Source organism: Hyperolius riggenbachi, chromosome 12, assembly GCF_040937935.1.
Source record: "Hyperolius riggenbachi isolate aHypRig1 chromosome 12, aHypRig1.pri, whole genome shotgun sequence".
NCBI classification, from domain to species: domain Eukaryota; kingdom Metazoa; phylum Chordata; class Amphibia; order Anura; family Hyperoliidae; genus Hyperolius; species Hyperolius riggenbachi.
In genome coordinates, this window is record NC_090657.1 from 7,220,725 (window position 1) to 7,246,236 (window position 25,512).

Below are 25,512 nucleotides of genomic sequence, written 5' to 3' on the forward strand. Positions count from 1 at the left end.
ATAACACCTTAGTGAATTCAAAATTAGATTTTAACCATGAGGTAAATGATCAAACGTTCCATAAAGTGTTTGATAAAGCTTAGTGATTTGAGGCCTTAGTCAGCTGAATTAATGTACAGGTAAAATGTCTTAACTACCAAAATATGTATAACTCTGTTTCAGGGCGGGATTTACCATGAGGCAGTATAGGCACATGCCTACAGGCACCTGATAATTGAAAGGCAGCTCACTCCCTTCCCCGAGTACCCCCCCCCCCCCCCTTCCCTTTGCAGAGTCCTGATTAGAGTGTAAATGAGGTTACTCACCTGCGTACAAGAGAAATCGCCGCCGGTAGACTTGGCCCAGGATACAGCTGATATATGGCTTATCCTGCTGCTGCACAAGTCCGGTGCCGTTAATTACTATTCCCCCTCCAGGTCCACGTGGATGAGGGAGGATGATGTAATTCAGCTTCCAGCTATTGCTGGCGGACGAATTACAGTGTTTTTAAAAGTAACTTCATCTCCGCTAAACTCACTGTGCTCTGCTATAGCCGTAATTCCTATTAATTCCTAGCTTCCTTGTGTGCGTACTCACCCTGCTCTTGGCATTCCTCGAGATCTCCAAATACTGAGGTTCCTCTAGCTACCTAATACTTGGGGACACCTCTAGCTACTTAACATCGAGGGTACTTCTGGCTACCTAATACTTGGGGCACCTCTAGCTACTTAATACTGAGGTTCCTCTAGCTACCTAATACTTGGGGACACCTCTAGCTACTTAACATCAAGGGTACTTCTGGCTACCTAATACTTGGGGCACCTCTAACTACTTAATACTGAGGTTCCTCTAGCTACCTAATACTTGGGGACACCTCTAGCTACTTAACATCGAGGGTACTTCTGGCTACCTAATACTTGGGGCACCTCTAGCTACTTAATACTGAGGTTCCTCTAGCTACCTAATACTTGGGGACACCTCTAGCTACTTAACATCAAGGGTACTTCTGGCTACCTAATACTTGGGGCACCTCTAACTACTTAATACTGAGGTTCCTCTAGCTACCTAATACTTGGGGACACCTCTAGCTACTTAACATCGAGGGTACTTCTGGCTACCTAATACTTGGGGCACCTCTAGCTACTTAATACTGAGGTTCCTCTAGCTACCTAATACTTGGGGACACCTCTAGCTACTTAACATTGAGGGTACTTCTGGCTACCTAATACTTGGGGCACCTCTAGCTACTTAATACTGAGGTTCCTCTAGCTACCTAATACTTGGGGACACCTCTAGCTACTTAACATCGAGGGTACTTCTGGCTACCTAATACTTGGGGCACCTCTAGCTACTTAATACTGAGGTTCCTCTAGCTACCTAATACTTGGGGACACCTCTAGCTACTTAACATCGAGGGTACTTCTGGCTACCTAATACTTGGGGCACCTCTAGCTACTTAATACTGAGGTTCCTCTAGCTACCTAATATTTGGGGACACCTCTAGCTACTTAACATCGAGGGTACTTCTGATTATCTAATACTAAGGGGCAGCTGTAGCTACCTATGACAGGCGAAGGGAAGTAAGGGAGAAGTGACAACTGGGAAAGCAAGCACACGTGTGGTGCAGTTTGGTGGGGGTTTGTAGGTTCATGGAGGGTGAATTCTAAGGTGCCAGGACATCTGTGCCTATAGGCGCCTGTGATGTAAATCCTGGCCTGCTCTGTTTAGTTATTGAAATGATTCAGATAGTTTCACCAAGCCTAGTAAAGTCAGGCCAATGAACACCGTCCCCTCCAACGCACTATATGTATTTGGAGACAGTCAGGACACATCCGGCCTCACCATTGGCTTGGGGAAACGTAGATTTATCACTGATGTGAACTTCACAGTTGTAGCCGAACCAACCTACCTCTCCCAGCAGTCGTGTAACTACAAGGCTTGGGACCGCAGTGCGAGTTTTACATGGGACCCAAGCACTGTATTGATATGGCACCCCAAAACCAACCAAGGACAGCTGCAGTGTCCGAAAGATTTAATCAGAGTGAGGCCTCTTGCGCACTACATGCCATTCCGATTTTTAATTATACGATCAGATTTTTTATTCATATGAAAAAAGTACTGCGTGCTGCTGTGTTTTTTTTTTAAATCGGATCGTATAAAAAAAAAATCGGAATCACATGTAGTGTGCAAATATCAACCCCAAAAAGCCCAATTCTGATTAGTAGTGATAAAGCTAAGGCAAATGAAAGGGATGAGCACTGAAAGGGGAAAATCGCTCATGTCCGTTAGGGTAAAAATCCCTTTGGGGTGAAGTGGTTAAATCTGGCAATATCTTCAGCTGAACTGAATGGAATGTGGTTTTTTTTTTTGCCCAGTAAAAGTTTAGTTTCACTAGTAAAAGCCTACAGGAAAGCTCCCTTTTAGTAAATCATTTTTCCTCTGTTGCTCTGGTCCCCTGGACCCCCATTCATATGAAAAACCGCTCTGCCACTTTAGTGTGGCCTCCGCGGACCAGGGAATCCCCGGTGGCCATTTTGTTGACATCACTATGGTCTGAAATTTCTTGTTTTAGAAGCAACATTTCGCACTGGCAGAACAGAACACAGTACTCAAAACATTGTAATGTACGATTTTCATGATTTTACCCAGAACAGCTGAATTCTGATTCGCAAATCGGAACTCAGAAACTGTCCCGATTCCGAGATCTCATCCTTATGTCGGACTTGACAAAAGATGACATTTCATTGATTTGTGTTTAGTTTCCTCTCAGTCTGCATAATAAATGTCATAATTCATGTTTTCTTTTTATTATATAATATTCATTAAACTTATTCCTATACATACTTGAAGTACAAACTTTATGATGATGAAAATGTGTTACTTGTTTTCCTTGTTTTTTGTATACTGTAGATGAAAACCTACATAAAGTCTTTGCTCCCTAATTCTGACAATCTGTACAATCTTCTGAGCATTTATTAAAATCCATGATGTGGTTTACTGTCCATTTCTCCTTGTAGTAGGAAGAGGTCCGTACTCTGCAGCAGTTTAATATACACCACATACTATACAACTGCACAGAAGATAGGGGCTGTTTAAGGTCCTAATGTTCAACCAAAGTCTTTTCCCTGGGTAGAGGAGACTCTCTTGACCTGCAGATGAGGTGCTACTCTGCCCGGCACCCTCCATGTTGCAGGTCACCGCTCACTTTCCTTAGACTGACGAGCTCTCTGTTTGCGAAGTTTGACAAACATCACTGCTTCCTTTTCAGAGCGGCGACATTCCAAAAGCTGCAAAATACGATCCCCTGAAGAGAAGGCAGAATATTGCTTTAGCATACTGCTGATTATCACAGTCTGGAAAACAGGAAGTATAACGAATACAGCCATTGTGATACCAGCATAGGCTTCCCTGGGTTAAAGGGAACCTGAACTGAGTAAAATTATTTAAAATAAACACACACATCAAACAAACATTACATAGTTACCTTGCCATCAGTTCCTCTCAGAAGCTCACCATTTTCTTCTGACAACGATCCCTTCCAATTCTGACAACATTTTGTCAGAATTGAAATATATCAGTTGCTGTCAGTTATAGCTGAGAGGAGAACTGATGTGCCAGGTAATGTCCATGTTTCCCTATGGCTCAAGTGGGCAATGTTACAGTTTAACTATGTGCTGACCAGAAAGCTGTTATGGGGTAATGGCCATTTTCAAAATAGAGGACAGAGAATTCCATTGATCACAGTGGACAAACAGGATGCAGGAGAGGAAAAAGAGATTGAGGAGTAGACTACACTGGAGGTAAGTATGACCTGTGTATGGTTATTTTGACTTTTAATTTTCAGTTCAGGTTTTCTTTGACTAACATCGTTGATGGAGAACTTGCGTATGGGACTTTCGGGTGACATAGAAAACCCGTCTCTATTTAAGTGTTCATTTTCATTAGTAAAATATTGGTAACCTAACCCTTCTCTCACACAGAACCCTCCACTACCGTTGCCTAACTTTAAGACCCCCAGGTGGTGCCAAACACTAAGACCCTCCTGGTGGTGCCTAACCCTAACCACCCCCCTGGTAGTGCCTAACCCTAAGACCCCCCTCCCCTGTTGTTGCCTAACCCTAAGACCCTTCCTGGTGGTGCCTAACTCTAACTGCCGCCCTGCAGAAACCCCCTTCCTGATGTCCAACCCTAACCGCTCCCCCCCCCCCCCCCCCCCCTGCACAAAACTTCTTCCCAACACCTAACCATAAACAACCCTCTCCCCCCAAAAAAATAAATGCAAAAAAGGATAATTTGTTGCTGGCTTAAAAACAAAGAGAAAACCCCGCAAAAATGATCATTATCATGTGTCGGCTGCTGCCAGATTTTCCCTTTTGGCGCCGCTTGTTGATATCGTCAATTAAAGTTTTAGCCTCCCATTTTTAAAGCAAGCAAAAGCTCCTTTTTATTAATAAACAACGCAGTGAGCTGTGTGCATTGCATGTCTATACTATTTGCAATAAATATGTTTAAAATACCTAGCTGGCTGAGACCTCCAGTTCTATTTCCATCTGAGACGACAGTGCAATCTTATTGTAGAGACCAAACTCCTCCACCCATCATCACTAGAAATGCTTAGTGAGACTGCCATCAGCATATAATGGTCTTCTAACATGTTGGCCTACAAGGTTTGGGGGCAGTAGATACCTTCAGCCAGGCATATAAATAATTAAGGTACCTATACATCTAGCAACTCGGCGGCCGATCGACCATCCGATGCTATAAATGCACTGCTGCCAAGTGCGTGCCCGACACAGACACAGCCTTCTTATTAGCATATCCCACACATTTTTTTTTGTGCACCAGGGAAGGCAAAAGGAAAGGTACAACAGGTGCACTTACAATTTTAAATGCATAGAGGCTGTCGGGTGGGACGTATGCAATACAATCATTTGGCTATGAGCTTGAGAAAATGACCGATCTTCTGAAATGTTTGACTAACAGTTCCAAGCATAATTAATGATTCGTTTGTGGTTAGCTGTAACAAATAAACTGTCCAAGTTCTACCTTGAAGAATTTGCTGATTGTTAGCACCACACGTGCCTACTTAAAATTCCCGTATGTATGGCAACACGCAAACAGTAGGAATTACATTATAGTGATGTACCGAAAGCAAATTGCATGGAAGGGAGAAAAAGGCTTTGCAACTAAGGAAAGAACATTGTAGAGTTATTTTATTTACAGCACCTTCACATTCTGCTTTAAAGGAAATCTGCAGTAAGAGGAATATGGATGCTGCCATTGAAGATTTACATGATCAAATACCTTCTAACCCAATGCCCTAGAATGACTATGCAGATCCAGTGTTCTCACTTCATGCAAACATCAATGGCAGGTGGCAGGCGAGTGGGTCGATCTGTTTGTAGGTGTATTTTTATATGGGGCCACAAACTGATCACCTGTGTTCAGCCCACTCATCTGCCGTCCCCAATGGCTAACCTTATTAGGAGGGGACTAGCTCAAAAAACGTAATTTTTAATGAACGTAGGATAAAAAAGTTGGTTGTGCTGATAATATTGATTTGTGAAAGGATAAACAGTGGGTTGGAGTGCAGTTCTTGTAAATTAATCCCCAGTATACAAAAGAGAGGGGTCCACCGCAACTCATACTGGTATGTAAATCTAAAGGCACCGCCCTACATAAAAACTCTACATGTTTCACCCCCTTAAAGGGGTGCTTCGTCAGGGATACATAAAAGTGCTCAGTGCCAGAGTGCCTACCGTAGTGCTAAGTCGCAAAAAATCTACATAGCATTCAACATTTCATATCATAAAATCACAGCCTGTTGGCTAAAGCAGCAGCCAACCGTCAATGTTGATTGTCCACCGTTTTATGGTGGAGTGAGAGGGGAAGGGGTGGAGCGAGACAATATCCCAGTCCCCACCCATCAAAATCAGGTGTTCAAAATCATCAATCACCCATAGAAATCCGGTGTGTGTGTATCCCTAATGACTGTATGCTTGTGGCAGGAGTGGGAATCAAAACATCAAAATATCAACATTAGAGTTAGGTAACTGGAATTTTAAAAGTAAAAAATAGATGGCAATCACAATAACCTTCTTACTTATAGTGGTCTGAAACTCCAACATAACATTCAATAAAAATGTGTTTTCCTACTTTGTTTTACTCGTACAGTTATCATATTTGCTTTTGTGCAGAAGTAATATTGTCTGTTTACAAATTACAAGTTTCCAAAGTGTAGTTTATCTTGCCCTGAAAGCTGCCACTGCATTTTATTCAAACTGCATTTTATTATATATTAACATCTTCTAATGAGCTATTCTGAACTGTGTGTGTGTCTGAAGCACAGAGAGCTCCTTTCCACTTGTTACACTGTGTTTACACACATTGTAACAACATCGGAATGTAAACAAAGATACTGTTATCTACGGTTTGGATACGGATTGAAGCTGAATAGCAGGACAACGTGCTTTGTTTAACAATTTGTTATGTTCTGCAAAAAAAAAAAAATCTGGGCTAGTAGATTTCAAGCTGTGAGGATCTCTTAGAAAAAAGAAGAAATGCTGGCTTTCAGGCCACTTTAAGTTTTTTTTTAACAAAATTGATTTTAACATCACATGCTCACAAAACAGAATTGGTCACACACTGACACAGAAACACATCCACTAATCCACATGAAAATCACAAGTTATACAAGTGAGTACAGACCATTCAGTTTTGGGTGAGTGAGGGCTAACCGCTTCTGTGGGATGCTGGCCATCGGGTCACTCATGCCATCTTTTATTCCTGGGACATCTGCCAGAGCCAAGAAAGCTTCACCCTCCAGCTCGTTAGACAGGAGGGAATCGTAGTCAAACACTGTGAGTAAGACGCAGGCCCCAGGAACCTCACACTGCTCCTGAGTCACCAGGCTGAGGAGAAATAAAGTACATTGCTTAATTTACATAGGTATAATGTAACAGGTAGTCCCCGACTTACGAACACCTGACTTACAAACGACCCGCCGATACAAACGTCATGGATTCTGTGTTTCCGTGGGAACAAGTCAAAAAATTATTTTCAAATTGGATTTGTAGTTTTTGAGAAAATCGGTTTTAAAAAATTCAAAGAAAAAATGTCTTTTAAAAACTTTTATAAGCAGGTACAGAGGACAGAGGTGACACAGAGGGGGACACTGGAGGCACAGGGGGGCACAGAGGAGGTACAGGGGACAGAGATGGCACAGTGTTCCAACTTAAAAACAGATTCGGGTTAAGAACGACCATACAGTCCCTATCTCGTTTGTTAACCGGGGACTACCCGTAATGTAGAACTATTGTATGGTCTTCGGCTTATTTTGGCAAGTACCATCTGCACAGATATTTATTTTCCAGGTTGCCGAATTATAATGAATAAAACTGTTGGAGGCGGCCTAAGATTCTTATGGTACAATTACAAAATATAGGTAGGAGTAGTTATGTTTTACCTCCTTGAAGGAACAAACCACATGAGGTAGATGTTATATTTATTGATGCACATAAGACAACGCATTTCACGGGTGCTGGGCCGCTTCCTCAGGTCAATACAAAAGTGCCTAAGTTGCAGTAGTCACGAGTGAGGGTGCCTCTATTAACTGAGGCGCACACAATGGTGACTGCTGCAACTTAGGCCCCAAACTACTCCTACTTATATTTTGTAATTGTACCATAAGAATCGTAGGGCGCCTCCAACAGTTTTCTTTAGTAATAGCCCAATATTTGGGCTCAGTATTGCAAACCGCGTGTTCCAATAATCCAAGAAGGGAGACCAACCAGAACCTGCACAGCAGACTTGGGATACCGAATGGGAACAGTTGATTTTTCCGCAAGCTCTGATGGTGGTTGAAAGGTTGCAACCCACCCTTGTGACTATAATATACTATCTTTCACAGACCACCATGTTCGAAACGATATTGCACCATTGGGCTCCTGGCCTCTCTCATTATAGAATCTTGGGGTTAATCCAAACCACCGAGAATCATTACAGAGTCACTATTTATGATTAAGTGGTGATCTGATAACATACTGCAACAGCTCTATTTAGTTCAAAATATGCCATTTATATTTACAAAATGGCTGTGCCCCCTCCGTTCCCCTGTAAATGGCTCCAGTATCCCAACATGGTTGGTGCCCTTTGACCCGGTCGCCGCACATGCGCTGTATGCTGGGTCAGCTCTGTGACCGCGCTCCCCTCTCGTCATAATCAATGTGCGCCGGGGACGCATCAGTGCACCTGCTAACTCATTGATTATGATGAGAGGGGAGCGCGGTCATGGAGTCAACCCAGCATACAGCGCATGTGCGGAAACTAGCTCAAAGGACGCCGACCATGTTAGGATACTGGAGTCATTTACAGGTGAACGGAGGGGGACGCAGCCACAAGGGAGGTGCAGTAAGAAACTGCACACCTAACGTACGATTTTCTACTGGTGTACAGCTAAGGCTTATTTGCAAGGGAGGGCTTATTTTTAGGGAAACACGGTAACATCATTTTCTGGCAAACAGCTTGTTCCCATTCTATATAAATAGGAAACTACAGGGGTTGGACAAAATAACGGAAACACCTAACATTTTGGCATCATAATCTTTGAACATGTTTTAACCTCCTTAGCGCTATGGACGCATTATTGCGTCCATTACCGCCGGAGGACGCCGCTCAGGCCCTGCTGGGCCGATTTTCATAATTTTTTTTAAAAACACGGAGCAAGCACTTTGCTTGCTGCGTGTTGTATACGATCGCCGCCGCTCGCCGCCGATGCGCCACTACCCGCCGCGTAAGGGCCTCCCCCCCTCCCGAGACCCCTGCGCAGCCTGGCCAATCAGTGCCAGGCAGCGCTGAGGGGTGGATCGGGACTCCCGATGACGTCACGACGTTGATGATGTCATCACGCTCATCGCCATGGCGACGGGGGAAGCCCTAAAGGAAATCCCGTTCAAGAACGGGATTTCCTTATGGCTATCAGCGACGGCGGCGATCGGAGGGGTGGCAGTGATGCGGAAGGGAGGGGGGGCATCATGTAGCTAGCGCTAGCCTAGCTACATGATTGAAAAAAAAAAATATAAAAAAAATAGCGCTGCGCTGCCCCCCTGGCGATCTTTAATAGAACGCCAGGGAGGTTAAGCAATCAAAACTTGCCATATGTATTTTTTGTTATTTGATATGTTTAATCAATTGTTTTTTTTACAGATATTTAAACAAAATTTGGTTATAATTTATAAAAAATGGCAAATCTCTCAGACTTTCAAAGAGGCCAAATTGTTGGTGCTCGTATGGCAGGCGCTACTGTAACAGAAACTGCCCGAATGCTTGGCATTTCAAGAGGTACTGTCTCAAAAGTAATGACTGCCTTTGAAAGAGAAGGAAAAAAGTCCTCAGCAAAGCACAGTAGTGGCCGAAAGTCGAAGTTGTCTGAGAGAGACCGTCGGACTCTAAATCGAATTGTTAGAAAAGCTTGCAAGACCACGGCTCCTAAAATCACTGCAGAGCTGAATGATCAGCTACAGAACCCAGTGTCCACAAAAACTGTTTGTTGAGAGCTGCACAAATCTGGATTCCACGGAAGAACTGCAATTAGAAAACCTCTGCTCTCAAAGACAAATGTTTCAAAGCGTTTAGAGTGGTGTAGAAACCACCAGAATTGGTCCCTCGAGCAGTGGGAAAATGTGATTTTCTCTGACCAATCATCGTTACCTTATTTCCAACCTCCGGCTGAGTGTACGTTTGGAGACAGCCGAAAGAAGCATTACATCCAGACTGCCTTCTCCCAACCGTAAAACATGGCGGGGGTGCCATTTCTTGGAAATCCGCCGGGCCAATGATTTCCCTTCATGGAAGAATTAACAGCCGAGACTGTTTAGGAATTTTGGGCGACCAAGTTCATCCTATGATTCAAGAACTGTTTCCGGAGGGGAATGCCAAGATATTGTCAAGATATTGCCCCAATCCATTCAGCTAGAATTGTTAAAGAGTGGCACGAGGAACATTCTAATGCAGTAGAGTATCTCATCTGGCAACCACAATCCCCAGACCTCAACAATATTGAGCATTTATGGTCGTTAATTAGAGATTCAAGTAAGAAGTCGATTTCCGCTGCCATCGTCTCTAAAAGGACTGGAGGGAGTTTTAACTAAAGAATGGGCTAAAATTCCTTTGGAAACAATTCACAATTTGTATGAATCAATTCCTCAGAGAATTGAGGCTGTAATTGCCACAAAAGGTGGACCTACACCATATTAAAATATATTTTGTTGATTTTCAAGGTGTTTCCATTATTTTGTCCAACCCCCTGTATATCTGCACTGTTAATCACAGAAACTTTTTTTGTTAACATTAAACTGAAGTTTGAATCACTCACAAGTCAAATGTCTCATCATATAGAGGGTTCAACTCATTCTTCTGGACCTGAGTGCAGCGCGGTTCCACTGCTGGAAATAAGTGTTTTGGCTCCAGCATCAGCTGCACAAAAGGGTCGCTGCTCCCTGCACAAATACAAAAACAGCATCCTAAAATGAGGGGATGTCACAGTAACGACATAATCAAATATCAACATGTGCAGCACGGTGGTGTACTAGTTAGCGCTCTCGCCTTGCAGTGCTGGGTCCCTGGTTCGAATCCCAGCAAGGTCAACATCTGCAAGGAGTTTGTATGTTCTCCCTGGGCCATATGCAATTCACTTTTTCACCTGTGTTTTCTCCTAGGTGATATTTTTAAACTTGTCAATAAAATGCCTTTTAAGCCCCCAGAAGGCAAGAAAATGATTAAAATAATTTTGGTAGTACTTTTTCACCAACTTTTTGGTACTTTTGTAGTTGAAAAGTACTGGAAAGTTATTTAAAATCAAAGATGAAAAATTATCTCCTAGGTGAAAACTCAGGTGAAAAAGAGAATTGCATATGGCCCCCTGTGTCTGTGTGGGTTTCCTCCGGGCACTCCAGTTTCCACCCACATCCCAAAAACATACATAGTTACATAGTTACATAGTTATTTTGGTTGAAAAAAGACATACGTCCATCGAGTTCAACCAGTACAAAGTACGTAAGTAAGAGATTGTTCAATACTGAAACATTATTATTACTGACTGTGTACATACACTATACACAACTGTAGAAAACACCAAACAAATATATATGTGTCAAGGGTAGTGTTGGGCGAACATCTAGATGTTCGGGTTCGGGCCGAACAGGCCGAACATGTCCGCGATGTTCGGGTGTTCGACCCGAACTCCGAACATAATGGAAGTCAATGGGGACCCGAACTTTTGTGCTTTGTAAAGCCTCCTTACATGCTACATACCCCAAATTTACAGGGTATGTGCACCTTGGGAGTGGGTACAAGAGGAAAAAAAAATTTAGCAAAAAGAGCTTATAGTTTTTGAGAAAATCGATTTTAAAGTTTCAAAGGGAAAACTGTCTTTTAAATGCGGGAAATGTCTGTTTTCTTTGCACAGGTAACATGCTTTTTGTCGGCATGCAGTCATAAATGTAATACATATAAGAGGTTCCAGGAAAAGGGACCGGTAATGCTAACCCAGCAGCAGCACACGTGATGGAACAGGAGGAGGGTGGCGCAGGAGGAGAAGGCCACGCTTTGAGACACAACAACCCAGGCCTTGCATGAGGACAAGAAGCGTGCGGATAGCATGCTTTGTACCACCATGCAGTCATAAATGTAATAAAGATAAGTGGTTCAATAAACAGGGACCACGCGGCAACGCTAACCCAGCAGCAGCACACGTGATGGAACAGGAGGAGGCGCAGGAGGAGAAGGCCACGCTTTGTGAGACACAACAACCCAGGCCTTGCATGAGGACAAAAAGCGTGCGGAGAGCATGCTTTGTACCGCCATGTAGTCATAAATGTAATAAAGATAAGAGGTTCAATAAACAGGGACCACGCGGCAACGCTAACCCAGCAGCAGCAGCAGCAGCAGCACACGTGATGGAACAGGAGGAGGCGCAGGAGGAGAAGGCCACGCTTTGTGAGACACAACAACCCAGGCCTTGCATGAGGACAAAAAGCGTGCGGATAGCATGCTTTGTACCGCCATGTAGTCATAAATGTAATAAAGATAAGAGGTTCCATAAACAGGGACCGGCAACGCTAACCCAGCAGCAGCAGCAGCAGCAGCAGCACACGTGATGGAACAGGAGGAGGCGCAGGAGGAGAAGGCCACGCTTTGTGAGACACAACAACCCAGGCCTTGCATGAGGACAAAAAGCGTGCGGATAGCATGCTTTGTACCGCCATGTAGTCATAAATGTAATAAAGATAAGAGGTTCCATAAACAGGGACCACGCGGCAACGGTAACCCAGCAGCAGCAGCAGCAGCAGCAGCACACGTGATGGAACAGGAGGAGGCGCAGGAGGAGAAGGCCACGCTTTGTGAGACACAACAACCCAGGCCTTGCATGAGGACAAAAAGCGTGCGGATATAGCAGCAATGCTTTTTGCCGCCATGCAGTCATAAATGTAATACAGATGAGAGGTTCAATAAACAGGGACCGGAAACGCTAAACCATCCCAGATGTTCATCGGTCATGTTACTTGGTTGGGGTCCAGGAGTGTTGCGTAGTCGTTTCCAATCCAGGATTGATTCATTTTAATTTGAGTCAGACGGTCTGCATTTTCTGTGGAGAGGCGGATACGCCGATCTGTGATGATGCCTCCGGCAGCACTGAAACAGCGTTCCGACATAACGCTGGCTGCCGGGCAAGCCAGCACCTCTATTGCGTACATTGCCAGTTCGTGCCAGGTGTCTAGCTTCATGCCCGGTTTCAGGTCCAGCGGTGCCAGCCACAAATCCGTCTGTTCCTTTATTCCCCTCCAAATTTCCTCCCCTGTGTGCTGCTTATCCCCAAGGCAGATCAGCTTCAGCAACGCTTGCTGACGCATGCCAACAGCTGTGCTGCACTGCTTCCACGATCCTACTGCTGCTGGTGCTGGGTTAGCATTTCCGGATGAGGTACAGCTTTGAGATGCGTTGGAGGAGAAGGAGTCAGAGAGGTAGGTGCTGCTGTTGTTATCCAGCTGTTTGCGGCGTGGGCAACACCCGCGCCGTAGCAGGTGAGGAATCGCTGCCAGGCTCCACAAGGTTCACCCAGTGCGCGGTAAGGGAGATGTATCGACCCTGGCCGAACGCACTCGTCCAGGTGTCAGTGGTGAGGTGAACCTTGCAGGCAACGGCATTCTTCAAGCTTCGGGTTATTTAGCTGACCACGTGCTCATGCAACTCAGGCACTGCAGAGCGCGCAAAGTGGTAGCGGCTGGGAACAACGTAACGTGGGATGGCCACTGACATCATGCCCTTGAAGCTGTTTGTCTCCACCACTCGATATGGCAGCATTTCGCAGGCCAGAAGCTTGGCTATGCTGGCTGGCTGTTACTGCCACGGCCCGGGGGTCATTTGCTGGCAATTTCCTCTTGTGCTCAAACATCTCAGAGACAGACAACTCAACCGTAGCGCTGCACACCGAAGGGCTGTTGGTTGTTGTGTTTGATGAACACTGGGAGACCTCAAGAGCACTAGTCCGGAAAGTGACAGTGTCAGCATCGTCTGATGTTTGTGAATGTTGTGAACCACGCAATGGCTGGGCTACTGCTGCTGCTGAGGCGGGTCTGGTGGTGAGTCTGGTGAACCCAAGGGAGGCAGTGTTGCTGGTGGTACCCTGTCCTGCCGCGTTTGCCCACAGAGTGGGATGTTTGGATAGAATGTGGCGGCTCATGCTGGTGGTGGAGAGGTTGTTAATACTTTTCCCCCTGCTCAGGCGGGTCTTGCACACCTTGCAAATCGCCATGGTAACATCCTCAGTGCAGTCTTCAAAGAAAGCCCAGACTTTAACTGGCTGAGGACTCGGACCTCGTGCGTGATGTGCTGGTGCTGCTTAACCCACTGCTGGACGCTTGAGAGGTCATCCAAGTAATTATCTGGTCCTGTTCTTTTGGATCTGTGAGGGTTGTTGTCCTGGACAACATGGGCAGTATTGAGTGGGTTTTCTTGGGTGCTCCCCTGTGGCCTGTACGTGAACCGTCAGGGGAAACACCTCTTCCCTTGCCCCTCCCTCTTTCACCGGATTTCTTCCTCATTTCACTTATCCTTAAAGTACACGCTGACTGGCAGCAGTACAGTGGCAGTACAGAAATGCTATACAGTGGTGGGTGAGCGGTGTACCACTATTGTCAGCAGTGACACAGAGCACAATGCTATACAGTGGCGGGTGAGCGGTGTACTACTGTTCCCAGCAGACACAGAGTGGAAGTAAACACAATGCTATATAGTGTGGCTGAGCCGTGTACACAGAGTGGCATTAAACACAATGCTATATAGTCTGCTATATAGTCACCCCGAACAGGGTGATGTTCTGCAGAACCCGAACAGTGGCAAACACTGTTCGCCCAACACTACTGGGAGGGAACGCAGATTTTAGTACCTAAACACACGATACAACATGTTTTCCGGGGTCGGACTCTGAGGCACATACAGATGGTCCCGATCATCATCCTCATCATACAACTCTTCTCCTGAGTCTGACCCACCCACCACCTCTGCCACCCCAACATCCCCAGACACAGACCCCTCATCGTCCTCAACATTAACTTGGGATGCTGGCCTGAGCCAGACCTCCTCCTCCACATCAGGCCCCATCATCTCCTCAATGGCAGCCCTCATTAATCGCTCTGGCGACGGACTGATGGACACAACGTTCTCCTCCGGGGAGGGCTGCTGCTGACCACTGGCTGCTGGGGTGGATGTTATAGCTTGCGTGGGGCGTTGGCTGTTGCTGTTGTTGGGAGTGCTGCTCACAGCGGAGGTCTCTGGGGAACTCATGTTGAGCTCATATAGTGGTTGACGGTGAGTGGAGTATTACTGATCCCAGCAATATACACACTGACTGGCAGAGTACGCAATGCTATATAGTGTGGCTGAGCGGTGTACACAGAGTGGCAGTAAACACAATGCTATATAGTCTGGCTGAGCGAGCGGTGTACTACTGTTCCCAGCAGAATCAGAGTGGCAGTAAACAATGGTATATAGTCTGGCTGAGCGGTGTACACAGAGTGTCAGTAAACAATGGTATATAGTCTGGCTGAGCGAGCGGTGTACTACTGTTCCCAGCAGAATCAGAGTGGCAGTAAACAATGGTATATAGTCTGGCTGAGCGGTGTACACAGAGTGTCAGTAAACAATGGTATATAGTCTGGCTGAGCGAGCGGTGTACTACTGTTCCCAGCAGAATCAGAGTGGCAGTAAACAATGGTATATAGTCTGGCTGAGCGGTGTACACAGAGTGTCAGTAAACAATGGTATATAGTCTGGCTGAGCGGTGTACACACAATGCTATATAGTCTGCTATATAGTGTCAGTAAACAATGGTATATAGTCTGGCTGAGCGAGCGGTGTACTACTGTTCCCAGCAGAATCAGAGTGGCAGTAAACAATGGTATATAGTCTGGCTGAGCGGTGTACACAGAGTGTCAGTAAACAATGGTATATAGTCTGGCTGAGCGAGCGGTGTACTACTGTTCCCAGCAGAATCAGAGTGGCAGTAAACAATGGTATATAGTCTGGCTGAGCGGTGTACACAGAGTGTCAGTAAACAATGGTATATAGTCTGGCTGAGCGGTGTACACACAATGCTATATAGTCTGCTATATAGTGTCAGTAAACAATGGTATATAGTCTGGCTGAGCGAGCGGTGTACTACTGTTCCCAGCAGAATCAGAGTGGCAGTAAACAATGGTATATAGTCTGGCTGAGCGGTGTACACAGAGTTTCAGTAAACAATGGTATATAGTCTGGCTGAGCGGTGTACACAGAGTGTCAGTAAACAATGGTATATAGTCTGGCTGAGCGGTGTACACAGAGTGGCAGTAAACACAATGCTATATAGTCTGGCTGAGCGAGCGGTGTACTACTGTTCCCAGCAGAATCAGAGTGGCAGTAAACAATGGTATATAGTCTGGCTGAGCGGTGTACACAGAGTGTCAGTAAACAATGGTATATAGTCTGGCTGAGCGGTGTACACAGAGTGTCAGTAAACAATGGTATATAGTCTGGCTGAGCGGTGTACACAGAGTGGCAGTAAACACAATGCTATATACTCTGGCTGAGCGAGCGGTGTACTACTGTTCCCAGCAGACACAGAACAGTGAACAGAATGCTATATAGTGTGGCTGAGCGAGCGGTGTACCACTATTCCCAGCAGACACAGAACAGTGAACAGAATGCTATATAGTGTGGCTGAGCGGGCGGTGTACCACTATTCCCAGCAGACACAGAACAGTGAACAGAATGCTATATAGTGTGGATGAGCGAGCGGTGTACCACTATTCCCAGCAGACACAGAACAGTAAACAGAATGCTATATAGTGTGGCTGAGCGAGCGGTGTACCACTATTCCCAGCAGACACAGAACAGTGAACAGAATGCTATATAGTGTGGCTGAGCGAGCGGTGTACCACTATTCCCAGCAGACACAGAACAGTGCACAGAATGCTATATAGTGTGGCTGAGCGAGCGGTGTACCACTATTCCCAGCAGACACAGAACAGTAAACAGAATGCTATATAGTGTGGCTGAGCGAGCGGTGTACCACTATTCCCAGCAGACACAGAACAGTAAACAGAATGCTATATAGTGTGGCTGAGCGAGCGGTGTACCACTATTCCAAGCAGACACAGAACAGTGAACAGAATGCTATATAGTGTGGCTGAGCGAGCGGTGTACCACTATTCCCAGCAGACACAGAGTGGCAGTAAACAGAATGCTATATAGTGTGGCTGAGCGAGGTACACAGAGTGGCAGTAAACAGAATGCTATATAGTGTGGCTGAGCAAGCGGTGTACTACTATTCCCAGCAGACACAGAGTGGCAGTAAACAGAATGCTATATAGTGTGGCTGAGCGAGGTACACAGAGTGGCAGTAAACAGAATGCTATATAGTGTGGCTGAGCAAGCGGTGTACTACTGTTCCCAGCAGTGACACAATGACAGGGGGGACCCTGGCTAGCGTGGCTGGAGCGCGAACTACCCTGCCTGCCTACCCAAAGCTAAACCCACAGACAAATGGCGGAGATATGACGTGGTTCGGGTATTTATTTACCCGAACCACGTGACCGTTCGGCCAATCAGAGCGCGTTCGGGTCCGAACCACGTGACCCGTTCGGCCAATCACAGCGCTAGCCGAACGTTCGGGGAACGTTCGGCCATGCGCTCTTAGTTCGGCCATATGGCCGAACGGTTTGGCCGAGCACCGTCAGGTGTTCGGCCGAACTCGAACATCACCCGAACAGGGTGATGTTCTGCAGAACCCGAACAGTGGCGAACACTGTTCGCCCAACACTAGTCAAGGGGTACCTGAGATGATGTTATTTACAATAGGGGGTACTCTGATACACCATCTATTATAAAGCGGTATCTGCTGTAAGAAAGTTACACTGCTTTAGAAGACCTGTTTTGAAAAAACGGTGTGAACTATGCATACAAGTGTGCAGGCTGGCCCAGATTTACCTCACAGGAGCCTATAGGCACAGATGTCCTGGCACCCTAGACTCCACCCTCCATGCATGCAGGCCCGGATTTACATCACAGGAGCCTATAGGCACAGATGTCCTGGCACCCTAGACTCCGCCCTCCATGCATGCAGACCCGGATTTACATCACAGCAGCCTATAGGCACAGATGTCCTGGCACCCTAGACTCCGCCCTCCATGCATGCAGGCCTGGATTTACATCACAGGAGTCTATAGGTACAGATGTCCTGGCACCCTAGACTCCGCCCTCCATGCATGCAGGCCCGGATTTACATCACAGGAGCCTATAGGCACAGATGTCCTGGCACCCTAGACTCCGCCCTCCATGCATGCAGGCCTGGATTTACATCACAGGGGCCTATAGGCACAGATGTCCTGGCACCCTAGACTCCGCCCTCCATGCATGCAGGTCCAGATTTACCTCACAGGAGCCTATAGGCACAGATGTCCTGGCACCCTAGACTCCACCCTCCATGTATGCAGGCCTGGATTTACATCACAGGAGCCTATAGGTACAGATGTCCTGGCACCCTAGACTCTGCCCTCCATGCATGCAGGCCAGGATTTACATCACAGGAGCCTATAGGCACAGATGTCCTGGCCCCCTAGACTCCGCCCACCATGCATGCAGGCCTGGATTTACCTAACAGGAGCCTATAGTCACAGATGTCTTGGCACCCTAGACTCCGCCCTCCATGCATGCAGGCCTGGATTTACATCACAGGAGCCTATAGGCACAGATGTCCTGGCACCCTAGACTCCGCCCTCCATGCATGCAGGCCCGGATTTACATCACAGGAGCCTATAGGCACAGATGTCCTGGCACCCTAGACTCCGCTCTCCATGCATGCAGGCCCAGATTTACCTCACAGCAGCCTATAGGCACAGATGTCCTGGCACCCTAGACTCCGCCCTCCATGCATGCAGGCCCGGATTTACCTCACAGGAGCCTATAGGCACAGATGTCCTGGCACCCTAGACTCCACCCTCCATGTATGCAGGCCTGGATTTACATCACAGGAGCCTATAGGTACAGATGTCCTGGCACCCTAGACTCTGCCCTCCATGCATGCAGGCCAGGATTTACATCACAGGAGCCTATAGGCACAGATGTCCTGGCCCCCTAGACTCCGCCCACCATGCATGCACGCCTGGATTTACCTAACAGGAGCCTATAGTCACAGATGTCCTGGCACCCTAGACTCCGCCCTCCATGCATGCAGCCTGGATTTACATCACAGGAGCCTATAGGCACAGATGTCCTGGCACCCTAGACTTCGCCCTCCATGCATGCAGGCCCGGATTTACATCACAGGAGCCTATAGGCACAGATGTCCTGGCACCCTAGACTCCGCCCTCCATGCATGCAGGCCCAGATTTACCTCACAGCAGCCTATAGGCACAGATGTCCTGGCACCCTAGACTCCGCCCTCCATGCATGCAGGCCCGGATTTACATCACAGCAGCCTATAGGCACACATGTCCTGGCACCCTAGACTCCGCCCTCCATGCATGCAGGCCCGGATTTACATAACAGGAGCCTATAGGCACAGATGTCCTGGCACCCTAGACTCCGCCCTCCATGCATGCTGGCCCAGATTTACATCACAGGAGCCTATAGGCACAGATGTCCTGGCACCCTAGACTCCGCCCTCCATGCATGCAGGCCCGGATTTACATCACAGGAGCCTATAGGCACAGATGTCCTGGCACCCTAGACTCCGCCCTCCATGCATACAGGCCCGGATTTACATCACAGGAGCCTATAGGCACAGATGTCCTGGCACCCTAGACCCCGCCCTCCATGCATACAGGCCCGGATTTACATCACAGGAGCCTATAGGCACAGATGTCCTGGCACCCTAGACTCCGCCCACCATGCATGCAGGGCCTGGATTTACATCACAGGAGCCTATAGGCACAGATGTCCTGGCACCCTAGACTCCGCCCTCCATGCATGCAGGCCAGGATTTACATCACAGCAGCCTATAGGCACAGATGTCCTGGCACCCTAGACTCCGCCCTCCATGCATGCAGGCCTGGATTTACCTCACAGGAGCCTATAGGCACAGATGTCCTGGCACCCTAGACTCCGCCCTCCATGCATGCTGGCCCAGATTTACATCACAGGAGCCTATAGGCACAGATGTCCTGGCACCCTAGACTCCGCCCTCAATGCATGCAGGCCCGGATTTACATCACAGGAGCCTATAGGCACAGATGTCCTGGCACCCTAGACTCCGCCCTCCATGCATGCAGGCCAGGATTTACATCACAGGAGCCTATAGGCACAGATGTCCTGGCACCCTAGACTCCACCCTCTATGCATGCAGGCCTGGATTTACATCACAGGAGCCTATAGGCACAGATGTCCTGGCACCCTAGACTCCGCCCTCCATGCATGCAGGCCCGGATTTACCTCACAGGAGCCTATAGGCACAGATGTCCTGGCACCCTAGACTCCGCCCTCCATGCATGCAGGCCAGGATTTACATCACAGGAGCCTATAGGCACAGATGTCCTGGCACCCTAGACTCCGCCCTCCATGCATGCAGGCCAGGATTTACATCACAGGAGCCTATAGGCACAGATGTCCTGGCACCCTAGACTCCGCCCTCCATGCATGCAGGCCTGGATTTACATCACAGGAGTATATAGGCACAGATGTCCTGGCACCCTAGACTCCGCCCTCCATGCATGCAGGCCTGGATTTACATCACAGGAGCCTATAGGCGCAGATGTCCTGGCCCCCTAGACTCCGCCCTCCATTCATGCAGGCCAGGATTTACATCACAGGAGCCTATAGGCACAGATGTCCTGGCACCCTAGACTCCGCCCTCCATGCATGCTGGCCCAGATTTACATCACAGGAGCCTATAGGCACAGATGTCCTGGCACCCTAGACTCTGCCCTCCATGCATGCAGGCCAGGATTTACATCACAGGAGCCTATAGGCGCAGATGTCCTGGCCCCCTAGACTCCGCCCTCCATGCATGCAGGCCAGGATTTACATCACAGGAGCCTATAGGCACAGATGTCCTGGCACCCTAGACTCCGCCCTCCATGCATGCAGGCCTGGATTTACATCACAGGAGTATATAGGCACAGATGTCCTGGCCCCTAGACTCCGCCCTCCATGCATGCTGGCCCAGATTTACATCACAGGAGTATATAGGCACAGATGTCCTGGCACCCTAGACTCCGCCCTCCATGCATGCAGGCCTGGATTTACATCACAGGAGCCTATAGGCGCAGATGTCCTGGCCCCCTAGACTCCGCCCTCCATGCATGCAGGCCAGGATTTACATCACAGGAGCCTATAGGCACAGATGTCCTGGCACCCTAGACTCCGCCCTCCATGCATGCTGGCCCAGATTTACATCACAGGAGCCTATAGGCACAGATGTCCTGGCACCCTAGACTCCGCCCTCCATGCATGCTGGCCCAGATTTACATCACAGGAGCCTATAGGCACAGATGTCCTGGCACCCTAGACTTTGCCCTCCATGCATGCAGGCCCAGATTTACATCACAGGAGCCTATAGGCGCAGATGTCCTGGCCCCCTAGACTCCGCCCTCCATGCATGCAGGCCCAGATTTACATCACAGGAGCCTATAGGCACAGATGTCCTGGCACCCTAGACTCCGCCCTCCATGCATGCAGGCCTGGATTTACATCACAGGAGTATATAGGCACAGATGTCCTGGCACCCTAGACTCCGCCCTCCATGCATGCTGGCCCAGATTTACATCACAGGAGTCTATAGGCGCAGATGTCCTGGCCCCCTAGACTCCGCCCTCCATGCATGCTGGCCCAGATTTACATCACAGGAGCCTATAGGTGCAGATGTCCTGGCCCCCTAGACTCCGCCCTCCATGCATGCTGGCCCAGATTTACATCACAGGAGCCTATAGGCGCAGAAGCCCTGGCACCCTAGACTCTGCCCTCCATGCATGCAGGCCTGGATTTACATCACAGGAGTCTATAGGCACAGATGTCCTGGCACCCTAGACTCCGCCCTCAATGCATGCAGGCCCGGATTTACATCACAGGAGCCTATAGGCACAGATGTCCTGGCACCCTAGACTCCGCCCTCCATGCATGCAGGCCAGGATTTACATCACAGGAGCCTATTGGCACAGATGTCCTGGCACCCTAGGCTCCGCCCTCCATGCATGCAGGCCCGGATTTACCTCACAGGAGCCTATAGGCACAGATGTCCTGGCACCCTAGACTCCACCCTCTATGCATGCAGGCCTGGATTTACATCACAGGAGCCTATAGGCACAGATGTCCTGGCACCCTAGACTCCGCCCTCCATGCATGCAGGCCCGGATTTACATCACAGGAGCCTATAGGCACAGATGTCCTGGCACCCTAGACTCCGCCCTCCATGCATGCAGGCCAGGATTTACATCACAGGAGCCTATAGGCACAGATGTCCTGGCACCCTAGACTCCGCCCTCCATGCATGCAGGCCAGGATTTACATCACAGGAGCCTATAGGCACAGATGTCCTGGCACCCTAGACTCCGCCCTCCATGCATGCAGGCCTGGATTTACATCACAGGAGTATATAGGCACAGATGTCCTGGCACCCTAGACTCCGCCCTCCATGCATGCTGGCCCAGATTTACATCACAGGAGCCTATAGGCGCCGATGTCCTGGCCCCCTAGACTCCGCCCTCCATGCATGCTGGCCCAGATTTACATCACAGGAGCCTATAGGTGCAGATGTCCTGGCCCCCTAGACTCCGCCCTCCATGCATGCTGGCCCAGATTTACATCACAGGAGCCTATAGGCGCAGAAGCCCTGGCACCCTAGACTCTGCCCTCCATGCATGCAGGCCTGGATTTACATCACAGGAGTCTATAGGCACAGATGTCCTGGCACCCTAGACTCCGCCCTCCATGCATGCTGGCCCAGATTTACATCACAGGAGCCTATAGGCGCAGAAGCCCTGTCACCCTAGACTCCGCCCTCCATGCATGCAGGCCCGGATTTACATCACAGGAGCCTATAGGCGCAGATGTCCTGTCCCCCTAGACTCCGCCCTCCATGCATGCTGGCCCAGATTTACATCACAGGAGCCTATAGGCGCAGAAGCCCTGGCACCCTAGACTCTGCCCTCCATGCATGCAGGCCTGGATTTACATCACAGGAGTCTATAGGCACAGATGTCCTGGCACCCTAGACTCCGCCCTCCATGCATGCTGGCCCAGATTTACATCACAGGAGCCTATAGGCGCAGATGTCCTGGCCCCCTAGACTCCGCCCTCCATGCATGCTGGCCCAGATTTACATCACAGGAGCCTATAGGCGCAGAAGCCCTGGCACCCTAGACTCCGCCCTCCATGCATGCAGGCCCGGATTTACATCACAGGAGCCTATTGGCGCAGATGTCCTGGCCCCCTAGACTCCGCCCTCCATGCATGCTGGCCCAGATTTACATCACAGGAGCCTATAGGCACAGATGTCCTGGCACCCTAGACTCCGCCCTCCATGCATGCAGGCCTGGATTTACATCACAGGAGCCTATAGGCACAGATGTCCTGGCACCCTAGACTCCGCCCTCCATGCATGCAGGCCCGGATTTACATCACAGGAGCCTATAGGCACAGATGTCCTGGCACCCTAGACTCCGCCCTCCATGCATGCAGGCCAGGATTTACATCACAGGAGCCTATAGGCGCAGAAGCCCTGGCACCCTAGACTCCGCCCTCCATGCATGCAGGCCTGGATTTAACTCACAGGAGCCTCTAGGCACAGATGTCCTGGCACCCTAGACTCCACCCTCCATGAACCTACAAACCCCCACCAAACTGCATCATAAATGTGCTAGCTGGGCCAGCGGCGCTATTCGTGACCTTGAGACTATACTGTGTACTCCTATCTGTTTATTGCCTGAGGAAGCGGGACCATACCCGTGAAACGTGTTGCACTGTTTGTTTTGTAGTATATTAATAAACCTGTTGTCATAAAACTGACAGTATCTTGTCTGCTTCGGGGAGGCGAGTCCACCACCACCTCCTGAGGGATTTTACGCCTTTTAGAACCTTTTATCCTGCTGGCACCTCTGTTCACTCTTACATTACCTGGGTCAGGTGTCACTTCTCCCTCACTTCCCTTGCCTATCATAGGTAGCTACAGGTGTCCATTAGTATTAGGTAGCTATAAGCACCCTCAATATTAACCCTCTGGGCGATACAATTATATCGCCCAGGAGGTGGCGCAGCACTATTTTTTAAAATTTTTTATTTTTTAAATCATGTAGCGAGCCCAGGGCTCGCTACATGATAGCCGCAGCGCAGCGGCATCCCCCCACCCACTCCGATCGCCTTCGGCAATCAGAGTAAGCAGGAAATCCCGTTCAGAACGGGATTTCCTGCTGGGCTTCCCTGGTCGCCATGGCGACGGGGCGGGATGACGTCACCGATGTCATGGACGTCGTGACGTCATAGGGAGTTCCGATCCACCCCTCAGTGCTGCCTGGCACTGATTGGCCAGGCTGCGCAAGGGGTTGGGGAGGGGGGGGGGGCTGCGCGGAACGGCGGGTAGCGGCGGATCGGCGGCGAGCGGTGGCGATCGGAAGTTACACGCAGCTAGCAAAGTGCTAGCTGCGTGTAACAAAAAAAAATTATGCAAATCGGCCCAGCGGGGCCTGAGAAATCCTCCTGCGCGACATACCCCGAGCTCAGCTCGGGATTATCGCTCAGGAGGTTAAGTAGCTAGAGTTGCCCCAAGTATAAGGTAGCTAGAGGTGCCCCTGACTAAAGTGAGCTCTCTCAAGCAAGTTGAGTAATCTCTCACTTACAATCTCATCAGGACTCTGCCTAGGGAAGGAGGGAGGGAGGGAGGAGCTCGGGCAGGGGAGAGAGCTGCCTTTCCATCATCGGGCGCCTGTAGGCTCGTGCCTACACTGCCTTATGGTAAATTCGGCCCTGAGGCTGAAGTTAGAAAACCAACAACCTACTGCTTATTCCTATTTTTCTGCTGCTCCTTCTTGGGCAGCGTTTTACCTTTATGGGCTTCACAGAAGCAAATGTTATTACAACGGAAGTAGAGAACCACAGACAACAATGTCCTCTTACCGTTGGCATCCAAAGGAAGGAGATTTACTGCATTGAGAATCTCCACTCGAAGTTTCTGTTCTGATTGGCGATAACTGGCTTTTACTGTGATGGCGCCATACTTCTCTGAGGAGGCTACTTCCTGTAGGTAGAAAACACCAGGTGAGACCTACTAACTAACCAACTGCCTACCAACGTTTGTGATTTATCTTTTACAAATTCATAAAACTAGATAATTAAACATCATCAAAATTATGCTTGTTCATTCATTCACTGAGGAAACTCATCTTAAACTACATATTTTGCATGCCAAACAAATTTAAATCTCTAGGATTATAACTTCCTTTAAAGGGACTCCGAACACCTCTCATGGGCATGCCTTTAAGACTCCGACCAGTACTGCAAAGTACTGAAAGATGCATACCTTTCTGTAGCTTGTGCTCTCCTCTTTTATTTGATTCCTGAATCGCCGTTCTACACCAAACAGTTTTCGTATGAATTCAATTTAAAAATCGTGGCTGCCATCTTGGCTATGTTATAACTTCCGGGTCACCCCTGTCTTCTCTGTTAGAGAAGTGCATCACTGAATGAAGCAGGAAGAAGAAGTGACACGCATGGCCATTGCAAGAGGCTCCTCCAGAGGGGTCATAGCATGACTTTGTTGGAAGTCGTCTGGCTTAAAGGCATGCCCATGAGAGGTGCTCGGAGTCCCTTCAAGAAGGAAAAGAAGTGTCAAGTGTGTCAATCAGTGGTTTGATAATCAGGTGTGAACGTGGAAGACAGTAACGTAAAAAAGAGAAGCAAGCACTTCTATTGTGCAATACCTGTAACTTAGTTTGCAATTGCAAAAGAAATGCATTAACAAGATCGCAAAAATTTGCAAGCGTATCTCACATGCTCATGTTCCACTCCTTG

The 25,512-nt window shown here is 48.5% G+C and overlaps 1 protein-coding gene across 2 annotated transcripts in view; it reads right to left on the reverse strand.

Moving 5' to 3' along the window:
* Positions 1-2,777: 2,777 nt before the first annotated feature.
* Positions 2,778-25,512, reverse strand: part of UNC13D (unc-13 homolog D) — a 218,722-nt gene continuing 195,987 nt past the window's right edge. Inside the window, exons 32-35 of one of the 2 annotated variants that reach the window (XM_068261959.1) lie at positions 24,619-24,739; positions 10,352-10,475; positions 6,688-6,890; positions 2,778-3,283 (exon numbers count right to left, since the gene is read on the reverse strand). In XM_068261959.1, coding sequence (XP_068118060.1) covers positions 3,174-3,283; positions 6,688-6,890; positions 10,352-10,475; positions 24,619-24,739 — 558 coding nt within the window. In that variant the 3' untranslated portion in view covers positions 2,778-3,173. Of the gene's footprint in view, positions 3,284-6,687; positions 6,891-10,351; positions 10,476-24,618; positions 24,740-25,061; positions 25,309-25,512 lie in introns of those variants that run through there. The other variant, XM_068261960.1, reaches the window with a different exon arrangement.